The sequence below is a fragment of the Piliocolobus tephrosceles genome, chromosome 11 (genome assembly GCF_002776525.5).
Source record: "Piliocolobus tephrosceles isolate RC106 chromosome 11, ASM277652v3, whole genome shotgun sequence".
Taxonomy (NCBI): domain Eukaryota; kingdom Metazoa; phylum Chordata; class Mammalia; order Primates; family Cercopithecidae; genus Piliocolobus; species Piliocolobus tephrosceles.
The window spans coordinates 63,488,385-63,509,636 of NC_045444.1; the positions used below are offsets into that span (position 1 = coordinate 63,488,385).

The 21,252-nt window shown below is 35.8% G+C and overlaps 1 protein-coding gene across 1 annotated transcript in view; it reads left to right on the forward strand.

Moving 5' to 3' along the window:
- Positions 1-21,252, forward strand: part of AGPS (alkylglycerone phosphate synthase) — a 155,927-nt gene that overhangs the window by 127,663 nt on the left and 7,012 nt on the right. The window contains exons 18-19 of the mRNA XM_023212321.2: positions 5,671-5,770; positions 8,165-8,222. Coding sequence (XP_023068089.1) covers positions 5,671-5,770; positions 8,165-8,222 — 158 coding nt within the window. The remainder of the gene's footprint in view (positions 1-5,670; positions 5,771-8,164; positions 8,223-21,252) is intronic.

Consider the following 21,252-nt stretch of genomic DNA (forward strand, 5'->3'; position numbering starts at 1 on the left):
TTATTAAGTAGCTGTGTTTTAAGAATGGTTTTCCTATAAAAGCTTATATGTTCGGTTTCTGTGACCATCTTATAAAACCAGTTAGAATATGCAAAGCCTAGTTACTTGAATGGCTTTGGTAAATACGACTTTTGTAGTTCTTATGGCTCATACTTGATTAAACTAACATTTAATTGGAATTTGATTTCAGTTTAGTTTGATTTGACCTGCGTAGTAGTGGCTAAGGAGATTATTTTATGTTGAAAATGTGAGATGTATTTTTTAAACCAGTTTTTTATCAGGTGCTAGGCTTGCTACCTGGGTGATAGGATCCATACTCCAAACCTCAGCATCACGCAATATTCCTAGGTAACAAACATGCACATAGACCCCCATATCTAAAATCAAAGTTGAAATAACATTTTACAAAGCTGTTCCAGAGTTATTTAAAAATAATTATGGATCTTTTTAAAATCAAGGATCCTAAGAAAAATAACTTAGGTGTAGGGTACATTTATTGAGTTCATGTATTTCATTTTTGTCCATTAAAATGTACTTTGTACATTGGAATAGAAATTCCAGTCCAAACTTTTCTGAAGAAGTTATATGGGAAGTAATTGCTAGTCATTGAGTCTAATACAAATAAAGTACTCCAAAAAGTATAGAGCCCCCAAATTTTTTTTAATTAAAGAATACTGTAGTGACTTTGACAGCCACACTATTACTTGTCCAGATGATTTTGGAAGAGGTTAGTGTTTAAGTGTCTTAAATGATAGAGTTGGTCTGTTGTAAAAGGTGTTAGATCTAAGTCACTTTCTGAAATGGACCCAAATTAAGGTGTTCTAAAAGGTATTTTTCATTATTTGGACTTGTTTGATATACTAATCAATCAGGCCCATCAAGCTTTGTTATGACTTCAGTAATCTGTTCATCTACTGAAAACTGAACTGTGTAATATATAGATCCTGGATATGTTGAAAGATGATAATGCTCTGTTAATGTTCAGTTACATCTATTTATGAATGTTAGTGATTCCCTTATGAGTGATATATATTTTACTAATTTCTACAAATTCGTTTCATTCATTTATCCTTCACACTTTATTTCAATTAGGTTATTCCTAATGATAGTGCCCTTGTAGTTAAAACGGTTCTCCGTTGTTTCTTAAACTTTGTATATCTGGTAGTTAAAATGTAAATATTCAAGGGATCTTTTTTTATGAGAATGAATTAACACTAGAAGAGAAACACAGCTGGCAAATTGACAGTAGCATTGTTAAACAGTTCATTTCCTCTGTTCTGAGGCACCTAACATTTGGCCTAAAAGGCGATTAAAATTGTAGATTAGATTCTATTTGTATTGTGTAGTAAAAAGAGTATTTCCTCTACATTTGCTCCTTCTGTTAAATTAAATTCTTTGTGGGAACCTCTGTAAATTGCATATGGAGATTTGACTATGATTACCTTACCTCCCTTTTAAATGCTTTCCTAATTGCATTTTGAAAGCTCAGATATGGCCAGGCGCAGTGGCTCAAGCCTGTAATCCCAGCACTTTGGGAGGCCGAGACGGGCGGATCACGAGGTCAGGAGATTGAGACCATCCTGGCTAACATGGTGAAACCCTGTCTCTACTAAAAAATACAAAAAACTAGCCGGGCGACGTGGCGGGCGCCTGTAGTCCCAGCTACCCGGAAGGCTGAGGCAGGAGAATGGCATAAACCCAGGAGGCGGAGCTTGCAGTGAGCTGAGGCAGGAGAATGGTGTAAACCCGGGAGGTGGAGCTTGCAGTGAGCTAATAATCTAACATTCTTGATATCTTTTGTATATACACATTCAACATGTATAAATATTGAGTCACAGACAGTATTTTAAGGCTGTGTCACTGCATTTGGTACAATCATCCTATTTGTTTTCCAAATGCTTACTAATTATTAATGTAAACATAGTGAAGAGGCTATATTTCACTTAGTCTGATCATATTTGGTATTTGGACATTTCTCCCATTTCTTAGTTTTTAATTATATCTCATACTTATTTCTTTTAACTTTGAGGGAGTTTGGAAAACTTAACTGATCACCACGTTTCATCTGGTCTGTTTAGAGACTGACTTTAAGTGCAGTATACTTTTTTTTTTTTTAATCCCTCTTGATGGAGATGGGCCAATTGGAAAAACATTTACATTGCTTCTGAATTTCTAATTTTGGGGGAAGTGTAACTAGACTTAAAAAAAAAATAGTATTGTACAAATAGTTCCCGTGTACCTTTTACTCATCTTCCTCAAGTGCTAATATCTCATGTAATTATACTATGATTATCAAAACCAAAAAATTAGTGTTGTTTCAATATGATTACCTAACTCACAAACCTTTCTTTATCATTTGTCCCACTGATAGATATCTTTATCTTTCATAACCTTCATACATTTGAAGAATACTGGCCAGTTATCTTGTAAAATATCTCTCAGTTTGGGTTTGTCTGGTGTTTTCTTGTGATCAAATTTAAGTTACACATTTCGGCAAGATTACTACAGAAGTGATAGTGAAGTGCTCTTCATGGTAGATCATATCAGAAGAAACATGATATTGTTAAGTCTCATTATTGGTGACATTAACTTAGACTACTTGGTTAGGGTGGTACCTGCCGGGTTTCTCCACTCTACAATTACTGTTTTTTCCCATTGTATTTAAAAAATATCTTATGGCTGGGCACAGTGGCTCACGCCTGTAATACCAGCACTTTGGGAGGCTGAGGTGGGTGGATCACTTGAGGTCAGGAGTTCGAGACCAGCCTGGCTAACATGATGAAACCCTGTCTCTACTAAAAATACAAAAGAGATTAGCTGGGCATGGTGGCGGGTGCCTGTAATCCCAGCAATTCATTAGTCTGAGGCAGGAGAATCGGTTGAACCCAGGAAGTGGAAGTTGCAGTGAGCTGAGATTGTGCCACTACACTCCAGCCTGGGCAACAAAAGTGAAATTGTGTGTCAAAAAAATTAAAAAATTAAAAAAAATAAATCTTATGGGGAGAAACTTTGAGACTATGCAAATAGCCTGTTTCTTATACCATCTCCTAATCACATCAATATCCCACTGTTGATTCTTGATTACAACAGTTATTACTGTGATACTTGCAAATGGTGATTTTCTATTTTAATCATTCATTTTACATTTATCAATTGGAATTCACTGTAAAGAAGAGCTTTCCTCTCCTCTCCTTTTCTGCCCACCCCCCACCCCTTGCCACTGTCTGTCTGTCTATATATCAGTCTATCAGTAGGGACTCATAGACATTTTATTCTCTGGAATGCAGCCATTATTATCATTGTTCACTTTGTTGCTCAGATTATCCCAGTGTGGCTATTGGGAGTTTTTTTAAGTTGGCTTCTGTGTCCTTTTGACATGGGAAAGTAGGTTTTTGAAGAGGAAGAAAATGGGCACACATACTTAGGAATAATCAGTGATTGAGGCAAGGTGAGTAGCATGTGAGAAGATATGAGGCCTAGGGAGAGAGAAAAGCAGGTCTGTGTGCCACAGAGGATCTGTGTTCTGTAGAGTTGGTGCTGAGTGAAGGTACGTCTCCTCAAGCTTTCACAGCAATGGCAGCCTTTGCTCCTTTGATCTTGGTTTCTTCCTCAAGTTCTTTGGATGTCTAGCTTTTTTTACTCTCATTTGTTATCTCCTGGTTGATTTCTCCTATACCTTAGTAATTATTGCCTTTTGTTTTATCTAGAACAATATCTTATGTTTTTTTGTCAGTCTCCATTTAGGTATGCCTTTATAGAACACTTTTCCCAATCTAACCTATCCCAATTTTCTTATTCTTTGTATAGACTGATTTTTAAGCTGCATAAGCTAATTGATGGTGTCCGTCTTTATGTTCTCTCAGCGTTCTTCAATCTTGTTTGTCATTCTATATGAATTGGACTATGTTATATTTTGGCTATATAGAGCTTAGAAGAGTTTCTTCTAGTGCATTTAAATTATCTGTGTAGAAAAAAATATTAATGATATTTATACTGTTGTCATTTATTTTTAAAGTTATAGCCAAAACTGAACAGTGTCCTTGTTTTGGTCTCAACCGCAGTGATGTGCTTTTTTTCTACCCAGAATCTTTAAGTCTGTTGAGCTAGAAGAATCCAAACAAATGATGAGTTCATAGTATTGTTGCCAGTGTGTGACAGGAAAGGGGTCCCGGGATGATCCACACCTCAAGAGAAGGTTCTTGGATCTCACACAAGAAAGAATTCAGGGCAAGTCCACAGTGCAAAGTGAAAACAAGTTTATTAAGAAAGTAAAGGAGTAAAAGAATGGCTACTCCATAGAGCAGCACCGAGGGCTGCTGATTGCCCATTTTTATGGTTGTTTCTTGATGATATACTAAACAAGAGGTGATGCCTCCCCTTTTTAGACCATACAGGGTAACTTCCTGATGTTGCCATGGCATTTGTAAACTGATATGGCACTGGTGGGAGCGTAGGTATAGCAGTGAGGATGACCAGAGGTCACTTTCCTGGCTATCTTGGTTTTGGTGGGATTTAGCTGGCTTCTTTACTGCAACCTGTTTTATCAGCAAGGTCTTTATGACCTGTATCTTGTGCTGACTTCCTATCTCATCCTGTGACTTAGAATGGCTTAACCGTCTCGGAATGCAGCCCAGTAGGTAGGTTTCAGGCTCATTTTACCCAGCTCCTATTTAAGATGCAGTTGCTTTGGTTCACACACCTCTGATAAGAGGACTTAATGTACTTTGAAGAGATTATAATTTGCCCATACTTTATCAATATTGATTTTTAAAATAATGAGAATGGATTTTAGTCAGTGTTTGCATGTCCATATGTATTCTATGCATTTCATGTTCTATCCTCAGCAGTGATGGAGCCAGTGAAAGGAACCAAGTTTCTTGTTTTGAGTCTAATTTTACCTTTTTCAAGGGGCAGATGTTCTGCATCATATCTGTTTACTGTGGCAGTACAAAATATAGTTTTCACTTGCACATATGGACCTCATTGTGTGGTCCTTTGGCAGGAAAACGCACTCTGAAAAGTAATGGAGTTGTGCTATTTGTAGTATGGAAGTGCCTCAAATTTTGTCTTATACCAGTCACATAAAGAACTTAATTGTGCATAAAATTTGTTAAATAGCAGAAAGAGAAAAAGTTAGTGTTACTTTTATTGTCAGGATATGTATATTTTTAAGTAATTTTGTTAAATGTTATTTTGATTATGCAATTTAAAACAATGAATACTCATACTTACCTGACTATATATATTGTTTTCACACATGTTGCTGATAGTTCTCATTACTTCTAGATAACAAAATAAAATCAGTGAAAATGGCACTTCATCATAAAATGCTGATACAATGTGTAAAAGTTTTTGGGTTATTTCCCAATAGAAGCTTTAGTAACGTGGGACAGACATGAGAAAGATTGAATGTGTACCTGTAATATTGACTAAATTGGTACTTCAATGAGGGTAAAATTCTTGTTTTGCACTGCATCCTCAGTTCACCTGTTTTGGCAGACAACTCTAAAGCAAGACAGTGTGTATTCCTTCCATGGAGTAGGAGGCTGGGAAGAAACTGAGATTATGTCTTAAAGTAATCATTTGGGTCGTCTTGCCTTTAAGTTTCTAGATGTTAAATCTGATTTGACTTAACTTAAAGCCCCTTTGGGGATTTTGTTTGTTTTTTAGGGTGACGCAGACTTACGATGCAGGTGCATGTATCTACTTCTATTTTGCCTTTAACTACAGGGGAATTAGTGACCCACTGACCGTGTTTGAACAAACTGAGGTAATTTTGCATACCTGCATATAGCTTTTACGGCTATTGATTAATTTCAATAAATTTTACTGTCAATTTATGAGTTTTAATTTGAGTCTCTTTAATCACACATGGTTTGCTTAGCTGTTAGCCCTTAGAAACGAAAAGCATATTTGTTTCCCTGGCTTGTGTACTGAATTGTGAGTCTAAAATTAATGTACTGTACACCTAGTCTGTGATTCTTTGGTTGTTACAATACATGATAGCTGATTAAATTAAATAACAATTAGGAATTCATATGACTATATAGGAATCTAGATCACTTTCACAGTGCACTCATTTCCATATGGTGGTTGTTGTTGAAGTCAGCAATGCCTTTGGTCTGTGTTGTTGTAATGTCATTCTAGAGTTGTAATTTTTTTATATGCTACAGCTGTAAGTGGGTGCTTTGGGTTCATTAGCTAGCAGTTTCTATTACTTTCTTAAAGAGTGTCAAACTGTTTATTTTTATAAAGCTTTCTCTTTACAGCCAATATTTCTCATTATGAGTATGCCTAGAGTTAAACAGACTAGAGTGTGGAGGATCCTGTAGGAAGCTGAGGTTTCTTAAAAACTCAGGTGTCCTACTGTTTTAACTGCATTGCACACCTGCTAAAGCAAATTTCAGTAGCACACTTTTAGACTGAAACTATAGAAAAGGTTTGGTTGGCTTCCTCCTATGCCTCCTTTTTTTGTTTTTTTTTGTTTTTTTTAGCAGCTTTTTTGAAGTACAATTCAAATACAGTAAGCTGTATATATTTAATGTGTACAGTTTTGACATATATATACACCTGTGAAACCATCACCCCAATCAGAATAATATTCATCATTCCCAAAAGTCTGAGTACTTTTTTGTCACTTTAGCCTTTCACTGCTTCAGTGTTGCCCTCTGGCTACCCAAATGTCACTTCTGTACAATACCACAGAGTGAAATTGTTCCTACTTTCTCAGTCCAAACTGCTGGTCTCTAAGTGCTACTGATGTCAAATAGCTATTGCTTTATTTAAAGTAATTTGTTAGAAGATATAAATTCTCAGAGCAGGAGATGGCATATGTACGATTCATTTGGAAAACCCTCAGTAATAAGGGTTTTTTGGAGATGAAGTCTCGCTCTGTTGCCCAGGCTGGAGTGCAGTGGCATGATCTCGGCTTACTGCAACCTCTGCCTCCCGGGTTCAAGCGATTCTCCTGTCTCAGCCTCCCGAGTAGCTGGGATTACTTGCAGGCGTGCATGCACCAACATGCCGGGCTAATTTTTTGTATTTTTAGTAGAGATGGGGTTTCACCATGTTGGCCAGGCTGGTCTCGAACTCCTGACCTCAAGTGATCCACCCACCTTGGCCTCCCAAAGTGCTGGAATTACAGGCATGAGCCACCATACCCAGCCGAGGGTTCTTATAGATTACTTTGCAGTGGGATGTGGTCCATCTGTCCCACCTTGGCCCTCTCCTACCCTGGCCTAATTCCTGATGGTTTATACGTACACACCTGAGTAATTCTGAGAGGCCCAAGGTACTACAGGTATTTTACCTCATAGCCATTTATATATTAACGAATCATTAGGAACTGAAGGCAATTCTGGTTTCTGTCATCCTTTTTTACACTGCTCTTTAGTCATTCTATATTTTGTTACAAGTGTTTATCTTTTCTTACCTGTGTGCTCTATAAAGAGCTTGGTTAGGATGTTACATATTAGGATAAAACGAGGTTTTTCTTTTCACTCTTAGGTATCCATAAGACTGACAAGTAATTTATCCCAAGTCACTGACCTAAGAAGTGTTCTCCATAAAGGCATTTGTGGTTGATTTCTAATAGGTTTAATAAAGACTCTAATAGCTTTATTATAATTCTGATGCCCACTATATGATATTAGGCAAATAATTTAACCTATCTAAGCCTTATTTTATCTGTGAAATTGGAGTAATTGTAGTTATTTCATAAAGCTATACTGAAAATAAATGAGATACTGCAGGCAAATTACTTGGAACTTTTCTGGTACACTTATAGGAAGCAGTCAGTAAATGTTAGTCACTTTGTTGGTATAATGAGATGTTCATTACTAAGTAGAACCTGACTTGTACATTTACAACTTTGCATTTATTAGTAGTATTAACAACTTAGTGTGCTGAATGGTCATTTTGTCTTTTTTTCCTAGAATCTCAAAGTGATCTTTATAGACATTGTGACTATTCACTAGAAAAAAACTTACAAAGCTAGGCTACTTTAATTGCTTTTTAAACACATTTGACCAAAAGAGAGGAAAGTTAGGCGTCTAGTTTATTATTTGACCCAGGAAACGTGCCTCCTTTGGGAGTGGGATCTTTTTCTTTCACTGCAAAATGAAATCTAAGTAGCAACAATTTGTTGTGTTGTTTCCAAATACAGGCAGCTGCTAGAGAAGAAATCCTTGCTAATGGAGGGAGCCTGTCACATCACCATGGAGGTATTCTTTTTTGGGAGTAGAATTTCTAATATTCTTACTTTAAAAAATATTTAGTTCAGTAAAATGCTAGGGAGAGACATGATATGGATAATATGAGAGTACTTGAGATTTCTTTAAAGTTTCTATGTCTTTGAAATAACTGTTACTGAGGTAGGTAGGTAGGTTGCGGTAGTAGCCATGAGAAGCTTACTTTGACAAGCCTGCATAGAAATGGAGCCCAGCCAACATTCTGAGGTCTCAGGGACCTCATGTAATGAGAGAATAGCGCAGCTTGCCTGGGAGGTACTTGACCATTAGAGCAAACGTTTTTAAAGGATGATGGGGAAGAAAACCTACATAAATGTTTTTCAGCCACTATTGGAATGTAGCTGGTCATCAGTTGTACAGTATATTGAAGAGCTGTTTGTTCTGCCTGCCCAAAGCTCAGCAAATTAATCAAGACAGGATATGATAAAAATCTTTTTTCAAGGTTTTAATGCTGTCTTGTTATTACTTGGTGGTCATTTTGGTAAGTATCAAGTGTTGTCAGAATGTATCACGTCACCAACAAAAATTGTTACCAATATGTCTATCTTTGTTACTAGCATGCTTATGAAAATAATGAGGCAACCCTTTAAAACTTAAACAATGGCCATTCTGTTATTAAAATGGTAAATTTTGAAGTTATCCACTTGTTCTGTAGAATAGAAATTTGTTCTTAATATATCCCTCAATATAATTTGATGCCTAGGAAAATAGAAATGTGTAGAGTTTTAAATAGCTTTTAGGAAACACAATGAGAATAACCACCTAATTTAAAAATTCAACTGCTCTGGACTCCTTATATCCTTTTTTTTTTCCTGTTTAATTTTCATTCATAGCACTTATTATTATCTAATATGCTATATATTTGTACTTTTTAAAATTTTCTCTTCCTACTGAAAAGTGAGAATCCATGAGGACAGGAATTTTTGTTTTGTTTGTTGCTATGTGGTAGCACCTAGAAGAGTGCTTAGCCCCAGTCAGCCCTCCATACATCGATGCAGAATGAATGAAAGAATTCTGTTGGAAAAGGAGTGGACTATGGAAGGTGTGTGTCCATATAATATTCTTACAGCCAGGTCTGGAAAAGATTGCTCATGTTGATGAATAAAATAGACAGCTCCCAACATCATTGTGTCAATTTAATCTTTTGCTATACTTTTAACCCCCACAAATAAATTTTTAACTTAGCCAATAGCATTGAAGATAATATGCTCTTCTCTACTTTTTCTATTTATTATCCTTTCATTTGATGATGGTTCTCATGAATGCTAGCATAACAAAAATGGAAAAGGGAGGGAAATGAATATTAGAAACCTCTCAAGTGGAATTAAAAGCTTCCAATTACTCTAAAAGTCCAAACCTAATTTTGGAAATTTGAGTGAGGAGTTACTTAAAGATACTTAGATTTTAGCATCTTCCTTTAAAATTTTCAGAAAGCTATATACATTATTATAAATAGTTTTTATTCTGTTTCAAAATGACACTGTATTAATATGCAAGGAACTTTAAAATATATATAAATATATCATGAATTATTCATTTGTTCTTTGTCTAAATTGATTACATGGGAGAGAGGAAGCAAAATGATTTAGCCATAATTACTTATTTGAAGAAAAATTAAAATTTTCCCACCGTAGCCAACAAATTTGCCCTTTTGTATTTGTCAGCAGCCAACAGTGTACTTTCTCTTTTAAAATGAAGAAATGTGGTTTCTGTGTTTATAATAGTAAATGATGGGGGAGAAGTGATTCTGCAAGAGCATGAGAGCAGCTGAATCATATATATGACAAGGAACTAGAGGCTTAATTGTCTTTAGGTAGTTGGTTATTAGATGAGCTGTTTCCTTAATTGTGAGATGATGTTCTCAGTTTACTCAATCTTTATACAGTGTCAGAAATTCTCTAGAAGTTGAAAATGACCAAATGACTGCATGCATTATAGAGGAAAACCAAACCAACAGTTTTTTCCTTGGCCAGTGACTCTGCTTCTTTAAAGTCTATGAGGAAATTCAAGTGCCTCCAATAATAGTGTCTGTTTTTAAGATGCAGAAAGTGTAATTTCGCAGAACTGCTGATTTTACTTATTCAGATATACCCCAGACACTGAGAGCTTCTTGGTAGGCTCTAACAGAGTCTGTGCAAACATACTTGAAATAATACATTTGTAAAGCTGTCATTACAGAAAAAAGGAAATACGCACAAATTTAAAATAATAGAATTAAACAACTCTAGTGCCAATCTATTTGAAACCTGGATTTCATTTGTGAGAGCTATGGTAATACTCCATTATAATAATCAATTCACAGAAATAAAAGTTAACAAATAGTTAGAAAATGTTAATTTATAAGATCATGTTTATTCAATTATTGATCACAAAGCAAATAATGTAAATAGCTTCTTCTCTTTTTTTTTTTGATACCGAGTCTCACTTTATTGCCCAGGCTGGGGTACAGTGGTGCCATCTCGGCTCACTGAAACTACTGCCTCCCGGGTTCAAGTGATTCTCATGCCTCAGCCTCCCTAGTAGCTGGGATTACAGGCATGTGCCATCATGTAAAAATACAAGAATTCTTGTATTTTTAGTAGAGATGGGATTTTACCATGTTGGCCAGGCTGATCTTGTACTCCTGACCTCAGATGATCCGCCCGTCTCCGCCTCCCAAAGTGCTTGTCATATTTTTTTATACAAAATATGCTTAATACCTTTTAATGTTATATAATCCGATTTCCATATTATAAGTATTACCCATCTACTAGGCAATATGATTTCAAAGAATGGCACTCTTTCCGGTGAAGTGCCTTATAGTCCAGTAGAATAAAATATTATACCATTTCAAAAGCTACTGATGAAAACTGATAGGATTATATTATTGCTACTTTAAGGTAAGAGTCTGCCCTTTTCTTTGAAAAGCATTCAAAAGATGACTTTAATAAACATGTAAATGCTATAGATGCTGAAACAGTGAAGAGAAAGGGGATAGAATAAAGGAAAAGAACTAACATTTATAAAGCTGTAAATATTTGCCTAGGTGTTCTGCATACTTAACCTCCTTTAATTCTGCTTAATGCAGTGGAATAGATATTATTCCTTTCTTTCACCTGAAGATGCTAAGGTGCTGAATATAAAGTAACTGACCCAAAAATCAGTAATAATTGTTAGTGCCAGAATTTGAATTTGAATGCAGGTCTTCCTGCCTCAGTATCCTTATCCTCTTAATTAAAAGCCTAAAATGTCTGGAATTAGTAAAATCTAAAAAGACTGAAAATGACAGGCTTTGAGAAGAGACATGTAATTAATTTTTTTAAATGTATATGGGCTGAGTGCGGGGGCTTACAACTGTAATTCCAGCACTTTGGGAGGCTGAGGCGGGTGGATTGCTTAAGCTCAGGAGTTTGAGACCAGTTTGGGCAACATGGCAAAACCCCATCTCTACAAAAAGTATAAAACTTAGCTGGGCATGGTAGCGTGTACCTGTAATCCCAGCTACTCAGGAGGCTGAGGTAGGAGGATTGCTTGACCCTGAGAGGTTGAGGTTGCAGTGAGCCATGATCACATCATTGCACTCCAGCCTGGGTGATAGAGCAAGTCTCTGTCTCAATCAATCAATAAAAGGAAAATAAATATTATATATTACTATTTTTCTTTTAAAATATAAAATCTGTTTCTTTAATATTGACATTTTCTGAGTTAATTACTTGCCCTGCTTTAGATGAAACAGATGAACAGAAGTGAATTAAAATTTTAATTTCCTCATCATAGATATTTTTATTGTTTTCTCAGTTCTTTTCCATAAGTCAAATTTACTTTCTCGTTGCTTTTATACTTCCTGATTGTAGGTTCCTAACATGTCAGCAGTATCAGGTAATAAAACAAATGGTGGTCATATCATGTTACATTTAAGTTATGTGCATTTTTCAGGTTCTAGGTTTATAGGCCTTCTTTAATTGAAGACTCCCAATTTGGTGAAATAATTTATTGTTAGAAATTATTGGCTTGAAGTTGAATCTAGCAAGGTTTGATGGCATATTAATTTATTTAGAGGTTTTGCCTCATTGAAATAGAAATCTTTTAGGTCTATCCTATTTCTTGTATTTTTATATTCTATGTGGTCAGAATATGACTGCATGGAAACAGACTCTAAACTACCTGGTTTTCTCTAGTGCTTAGAAAAAGAAACTTGATAAGTCTGAATACAAAACATACTTTAGGTATGCTGATAGAATGAAGATGCTTTACCTTTTCTAGTTTTTTCTCTTCTAAATTGCTAAATATTGGAGTCTTCCAGGCCTCAGCCCTCAGACCTTCATTTCTCTATGCTCACTCATTTATTTGATGATTATCTCAGTTTCATAATTTAGAAGACCGTCTATATGCTGATAACTCCCAGATACCAAAAGATATCACCTCTACACCACTACCCTAGTTCCAATCACTATTTTCTGCAGTAGCCTCCTAACTAGTCTTTCTTCCACTCTGCTCCTGTATTCTCATTTCTCTTGCTGCTTGATTAATCTGTTAAAAACATCAGTGGTTTCTTCTCACATTCAGAACAAAACGAAAACTCCTTATCATGACCTTCAAGGATATACATTATATATCCCTCTCTCTGTCCTCATCTTTGATTACTTTGTACCTCTAGCAGCATTGACCTTCTTGCTATTCCTCAGACATACTAGTCCCTTTTCCCATTCAAGGCCTTTGCTGTTTGTTCCCTCTTCTAATGTTCTTTTTTTTTTTTTTTGTCCTCTCCTTCAGATATTTGCATGGCTCACCTTCTACCATTGTTTAGGTCTCTAATAAAAATGTCACCATCTTAGAGGGATCTTCCCTGTCCTCTTGTGTAGTTTCTGTATTCCCCATTTGAATTAAATTCATTGAGGTTAATGACTTTATCTTGTTTGTCACTGTATTTCTCACTCCCTATGGCTGCTCTACATAGTTCACCATCATAGATGCTCAATGAATATGTTAAATGAGTGGATAAGTGCATGCCCAAATAAATGCTCACAGAATTTGAACAGTTTTGCAAATTCTCAAATAGCTCTGAATCTTGCATATTAATCCTTTTTTTCTTTTCTTTTTTTTTTTGAGATGGAGTTTCGTTCTTGTTGCCCAGGCTAGAGTGCAATGGCTGGATCTCGGCTCACTGCAACCTCTGCCTCCTGGGTTCAAGCTATTCTCCTGCCTCAGCCTCCTGAGCAGCAGCTGGGATTACAGGCTCCCGCCACCACACCCAGCTAGTTTTTTGTATTTTTAGTAGAGTCGGGGTTTCACCATGTTGGCCAGGCTGGTCTTGAACTCCTGACCTCAGGTGATCCCCCTGCCTTGGCCTCCCAAAGTGCTGGAATTACAGGCATGTGCCACCACGCCCAGCCGCATATTATTCTTTTATATTAGAACAGCAGTAGTTGGCTGTGGCTCACACCTGCATTCCAAACACTTGGGGAGGCCCAGGCGGGAGGATTGCTTGAGCCCAGGAGTTTGAGACAGTCTGTGCAACATAGCAAGACTACAAAAACTAATTAAAAAAAAAACTAGCTCACTCTGGTGGCACATGCCTATAGTCCTAACTACTCGGGAAGCTGGGGAAGGAAGATGGCTTGAGCCTGGGAGGTTAAGGTTGCGGTGAGCTGGCATCGCACCACTCCTCTCAGCATGGGTGATAGAGAATAAGATCCTGTCTCTTAAAAAAAGAAAAAGAAAAAAGGCAATAGTCTCATAGTTAATGTAGCTTAACATTTGGTAACTAGGCCTAAATATTGAATAGAGGGTCATATTTAGTCATAGAAAGGCTCAGTTTATTCTCTAATATTTCTGGGAAAGTATATTAGCAGAGTGAGTTATTCATTGGAGAAAGTAGGGTAAAATAATGTGCATTTTTCTGCAACTCCATACCACCAACCATTTAGTGTTCTTCCATAGATGCATTAAGTATGTACGGTTTCATTCAAACCTTTTGTTTTAAAACGAATATAAATTTGAGTAGCTGAACAACAGAGGGGAAAGAATGTAGGCTCTGGAATCAAATCTATATTGGATTCCTGGTTTTGCATTTAACTGTGTGACCTTAGGGAAGTAATTTCTCTGACTTACACTTTCCTCACCTGCAAAATGGGAGTAGTGGTACCTGTCTCATATGTTTATTGTAAGACTTAACATGATAATGTATGTAAAACATCTAAATGCCTTACATTTAGTAGGTGCTTAAAAAACAATAGTTTTGTGTGTTTGTTTGTTTGCTTGCTTTTAATAATAGCAATAAACAGCACCAGGTGGCACTCTGTTGGCACTCTTGCCTTAACCATTAAAGAAAGGATTAGAGTGTATTTGAGAAAGAGCCATACATTCAAGGGATATGATTCAACAATAGTTTTAACACTTCATTTATAAACTACAGTTGACCTCACTCTATAGGAAAGTTTCTTACAATCAGCATGAAAGAAAAATAAGGGTCCTTCACAGTATTGGCTATGAAATTTGCTATCGAAGTATGTTATTTTCATAATAGCTTTTCTGTTTATAGGTAATCATGTAATTTGTATATTTCAAATGCCTGCTGCTATTCACTATAATTTCATAAAGCAGAAACCTTTTCAACATAAATTTGAAATAATGTTTTTAGTTGCCTTGCTAAACTTACTCAATACTAGAGCTTTTGAGAGATCACTTATTTTTATGTATAAAAAGATTTTTCTTGATTTGCACCCTGAACTTAAAACTCAAGTTGAACTCATAGTAGCGTCTTTATTTACTGACCTTCAGGCGGTGTCATGACACTCTCAGTACCATTTTTGAGTTCCAGAGTAAAAGGGCCAGGGGTTGGGAGAATATTGATGCAATTTCTCTTAAAGGGTTTGGCCTGTAATTGTGATTAATAACAGTTGCTTTCACTATCTGGAAACAGACAGGCTGGTTTGTCTGCCTACAATCATGCTGTGATAAATGGAGCTATTTTAACTCTGGTTTTGTGTATCAGAGAAAACAGATGTAGTCTGGAACTGGAGGCTATAGGAAATATAAAGCCTACTTAACTTAATCTTCATAGTGCTTGTTTTTGTAACTGACGAGCTGGTCAGTTTAAATAGCAAAGTTTATGTCAGCCATGTATTTAATTTCAATTTATGACTTAAGTTTTTAAGTTGTTCATTTGCTAAAATTATACCTAAGTCCTTGTCAGGAAGTTAAAAACCTTGACTAAGTATAACCAGTCCTAGTTTAAATATTGATTTTTTTACCTAACCAAAATTATTCCCTATTATAATTATAGGGCAGCTGCTGTTACCTTTTTTTCGTAGTCTTACCAGAATCTAATAGTATTAGAAACTTTAAAAGTAAAAGGAAACTACTCAAAGAAGCTGAGCAAAAAAATCAGGTTTGGGGCCATTTGTTAATTTATAGTGTGAAATAAAAGGCATATAGATTGGAAAGAAGGAAGTATAACTATCCCTATTTGTAGGTGCCATTATTGACTATATAGAAAATCCCAAAGAATGTACAAAAACAGAGTCAGCAAGATTTCAAGATACAAGATCACACACAAAAATCAGTTACATTTCTAAATACTAGCAATAAACATAGAAACCAAATCTAAAATATAATACCACTTGTAGTTGTTCCAAAGAAAATGAAATAGGCATAAATCTAGCAAAATATATACAGAATTTGTATTCTGAAAATTACAGAATCTTGATGAAAGAAATCAAAGAAGACCTAAATAAATGAAGAGACATACAGTATTCATAGTTTGGTAGAAAACTGTACATAGTAAAGCTGTCAGTTGTTTACAAATTGATCTATCTAGTTAGTGCATTTTCTGTCAAAATTTCAGCAAGATGTTTAATAGATATAGAAAATGTTATTCTAAAATTTATGTGGTAAGGAGAAGGAGCTAGACAGCTAAAACAAATCTGAGAAAATGAATAAAGTGAGAACAGTCAATCTACCTTATTTCAAGACTTATTATATAGTTACAGTAGTCAAGACTGTGTGTTATTGGAGGAGGACACATAGATCAGGGGAACAGAAAAGAGAACCCAGAAATAGAGCACACAAACATGCCAAGCTGAGTTTGACAAAAGTACAAAAGCAATCTAGTGGAGGAAGCATAGCTTTTTCAACAAATAGTACTGGGGGGAAGAAAAGAACTCTGACCTAAATCTCATACCTATACAAAAATTTAACTCAAAATGGATAATGAACTTAAAAGTAAAACAACACTATAAAACCTTTAGAAAAATGCATAGAATATCTTCAGGATCTAGAGCCGGGCAAAGAATTCTTAGACTGGACAGTAAAAGTATAATTTATAAAAAATTGATAAACTGGATTTTATCAGAATTAGAAACATTTACTCTGTGAAGGACTCTGTTAGGATGAAAAGATAGGTTATAGAGTAGGAGAAAATATGTGCAAACCCTATATTCAAGCAAAGACATATCTATTATGTATAAATAATTCTCAGAGCTCATTAGTAAAAAGCAAATACTTTAATTAGAAAATAGGCAAGAGACATGAAGAAAAATTTCACTGAAGAAGATATACAGATGGCACATAATCACATGAAAAGATGTTCAACATTGTTAGCTATTAGGGAAATGAAAGTTGAAGCCACAGGAGATACCACTACACACCTATCAGAATGGCTAAAATAAAAAAAAAAAATAGTGACAATATCAAATTCTGCCAATGATGCAGAGAAACTGAATCACTCATACATTGCTCGGGGGAATGTAAGTGGTACAGCCATTCTGGAAAACAGTTTGGCAGTTTCTTATAAAACCGAACATGTATTCACCACTTAACCCAGCAAATGCACATTTGAGCATTTGTACCAGAGAAGTGAAAACTTACGTTCACATAAAAACATAAACATAAATATTCAAAGCAGCTTTATTCGTAATAGCATAATGGACCCAAACCGGAAACAGCCCAGATGTCCTTCAGCTGGTGAATGGCTAAACATTCTGTGGTACATCCATACCATTGAATACTACTCAGCAATAAATGAAAAAGAATGAACTATCAATACATGCAACAACTTGGAATAACTCTCCAGGGAATTATGTTAAGTGAATAAAAGCCATCCCAAAAGGTTACATACTGCATGATTCTACTTCTATAACATTTTTGAAACAACAAAATCTTAAAAGTAAAAAAAAAAAAAAAATTAGTGATTTCCAAAAGTTGAGGCTGGAGAGGGTGTGACTGTAAACAGACAGCACAGGGATCCTTGTTATGACAGAACTGTTCTTGACTATATCAATGTCAATGTCTTATTCCTTTGATAGCTACCAGATGAGTTTAGCCTTTCCAACATTAAATTTTTATCAGATTACCATAAGATAGAAAATTTGTTTTGCCTTTTAATTTTTTCAGTTTCTTTGGCCTTTTCTAACAAAACTTATATGTTGATTATACTATTTTTCCAATGAAGCAATGTTGTAGTTAGAGTGTAAGAACATACTGTGGAAACCAACTTAATCCATAATTTAACTCAACATTAAACTATTAATATTCCAGCTATAGCACAGGTTAAACAGATTTGAGAGCTGACAGAGGAAATCTGTAGCAAGAAGGTACTGATCCCTGCTCCCCACCTCACCAACTGCCCACCCCTGTGTGACTACAGGGGCCAAGCCCAAGACAAAAGGGCCAGGGACGACATTGTGTTTGCTGTCTCTTACCACATGCTATACCTTTAGTAGCTTCTAGCCTCAGGTGTATCACCAGGAGAGTGAGTATAGGTGGCTTGAATAATATCACTTAGCTTCGGATCTCTAAAGAGAACTTTTTCTCTTCTCTTTGACAATTTTATGTCTATAACTTATAAATAATATGTTAGTCGGAGAATGCCTGTATTACATTATTACATTGTTACAGAATACTTTTTATAGTTGGTTTCATGTGATTAGCAAACAGTTAATCCTGGGAAGAGGTTGGGTGTCCCTCTAGCACCACTATGTAATCCAGCAGTAGTTTGGTCAGATTAAATTAAATCTTGAAATACAAAGTCAGTGTTCAGATCACTCATATAAGCAGCTAAGTCTAGATTTTCTTCTTAAAATCTGACCTATAGAATAGTGCTAAAGAGATATCCAGGATACTCAAACTAGAACTTTCAAAATATAGTTGTTATAATGGTCAGATGCTTTTTGCTTTGGCTGAAGTCTACTTCTGAGCTCCACTTTCAATAATCTTCTAAATGTATGGCCCATTTCATAATTTGTTCTTTTTAATAAGTCTATAATAAATCTTTTTGACTTATAATCAAATGTATGTTTCAAAAAATTAAAATTTATCTAGAGACTTCTGTGACCAGCAGACGCTGGATTTATCCCTTATAGGTTAGGACTGTTTGGTAGTTTCTGCTAAATCTTCAATCCCTTAAGCCTCAAAGAGTAGTTCCAGGTAATTTTTGGTGGCCAGATTGGCCTCCATGTCCACATTTTCCATTTACATCATTTTACCTCTCATACCTTGAGTACATGCGTATTCATTCATTTATGCTGTTGATCATACCACAACTTCTTGCATTCTTTCTTGAATCTCTTAGCATCCAGGGGAATAGTGAGCCTATAATTTGAAAAACTATACTTGAAAGCTTCCATATTCTCTGTTCCAAAAGCAAAGTTTAAAAATGTACTATGTGTTGTGGAAGAACACACACAACTTGTTTTATCCAGACTCTGTATATATTATTAGAAATTGAATTATAAAAAAGTGAACTCCATTTTTAATTTAAGCAGAACTCCCCCCCCGCCCCGCTTAGCTTTCTTTCTTTTCTTTTCTTTTTTGTTTCTTTTTTTGTGTGTGTGAACTATGGGGTCTCACTCTGTCACCTGGGCTAGAATACAGTGGCATGATCTTGACTCACTGCAGCCTCAAACTTCTGGGCTCAAGTTCTCTCGCCTCAATCTCCTGAGTAGCTGAGACTGCAGATGCATGCCGCCACATCCAGCTTATTTTTTATTTTTTTATTTTTATTTTTTAGAGATGGGATCTCACTATGTTATCCAGGCTGGTCTTGAACTCCTGGGCTCAAATAGTCTTCCCACCTAAGCCTCCCAAAACGTTGCGACTACAAGCATGAGTCACTGTGCCTGGCCTAGTTTTCTGTAATATTCAGTATTTGACCCATCTTTTTTCTGTCTTATAAAATACATCTAAATACTTAAGTACTTAAGGAATCATATATTTAGAATAATAGAGAATTATGGAATGCAAGGTACTTACCTTGTTTTCAGAGATGGTGATCTTAGCTTTTTGTAGCTCTGGTGTTGACTCTCAGGCTAGATTTATACTTCTAGAGCATCAGAAGTCAAAGGAATATGTTGGGTCAGTAGCTATGAATACCCCACATCAGATGATTCAGGTCTAAAAAAGAAGAATAGGCTTTATGTGGTATGTGTACACATGCCTTTCAGTAGATAACTATCCCATACAACGTACACTGAAATAGTTTTAGGCTACCTGTTATTTGCTGTCTTTAGTCATTCATTTTCCCTTCCTTTAACATGGCATGCCACATAAGAGACAGAGTATAATTTCTTCCCTTTCTGAAAATGAGTTTTACAGGTGCTTAATAAGGAACTGCTGTATAGTTGTATACCCATGTGTGTTACATGGGTATAGATCAGTATAGTCAGCTAATTTCTGAATGCCTAGCAGTACAACTAAGAATTGTACAAAGGGCATTATTAGTGGTGGTGTTTAGCTCTGGAATAAAAATCTTGTACTTTGAAGTGTGTTTCTTCAATATTAGGGCCTGTGGTGGTGGTTGTTTTATTGATCCATGTGAGCTAGCTACATAAGATTCTCCAGAATCTCAAGAAGACTCCAATAATTGTCTTGTTGTTAAGGCATATTGAACATTTTTGTTTGTGTTTTCTATCTGTGTATGTATCCTGTGAAGTAGTTGACTTAAATTGTTAAACAAAGCCAAAGATTTCTAATACCTTTAATTGCATAAACCAAGGTTTCTAACCCCATTTCAAATTCTGTTATCAGTGGCAGAAGAAGCGCCAGACCTCTGTCATGAAGGGGTTAAATGCTTTTATCAAATGTGTTTATGAGGCCACAGCTTTGTTGGCTGTACTGGCCACTTTTTTTTTTTTTTTTTTTTACTTTCTACTTCACTAATCAAATGTATATTAGATTGATTATTGTAAAAGTATAAACCATAGAAAATTTGACAAGATAGATGTGTAAATTATCCTTCTGACAGAACTAATGATGCACTCCAAGCACCTTCTGTTTTCCAGCGCTTGGTGAGTGACTTCATTAAATATGCAATGGCTGTTGGGTGGCTTCTCAGACGATGGTTCAGTTCCTTGTGGAATTGCATTATTACTAGAGGTGTAAAACCAGGCAGGCAAGCTAGCTGTTGGGCATCCTGCTGAGGTTCTAATGTGCTCCATCTTGTTGGAGCAGTTGTTTGCAGTCTTTTCAGGACAATTACATCCATAACCACAGGATACATTCAGTGAAACTATATTACAGATAACAGTGGAGACTGGCATTCGCTCATCACCCCTCTGCCTTCAGCCTCAGTGTGGGCAGCTTATAATAATATAGTAATGCCACTTTTACCATTCACAGAGTAGTTTTTATTTTTTTTAATCCTGTGGAGCAAATCTGGAAAGAACTGATTTTTAACTTTTTAAGTAAGCGCTTAAAATCATAGAATATTAGAGTTGAAGAGACTTCATAAAGTCTAATCCATTTGCAAGTGAAAACACAGGCTGAATCAGAGTCATGGGTGGTCCCTTAGGAGATAATAGAAGGTCCTGGTAGAATATCTTTTAGGTGGTAGAGACTGCTTGAGTAGGGGGATTTATTTACTCTTAGCTTCTGGTTTTAGAACTATCACAAACACAATTTTTCATTTTGAATTTAAGGTTTTTTTCTGCTGAACCTCGTTTCCCCCCATCTTAATACCAGCAATACCTTTTTATTTCTGAAAGCCAAGCATATAATTTGCTTTCTGAGATTATCACAGTATTTATTA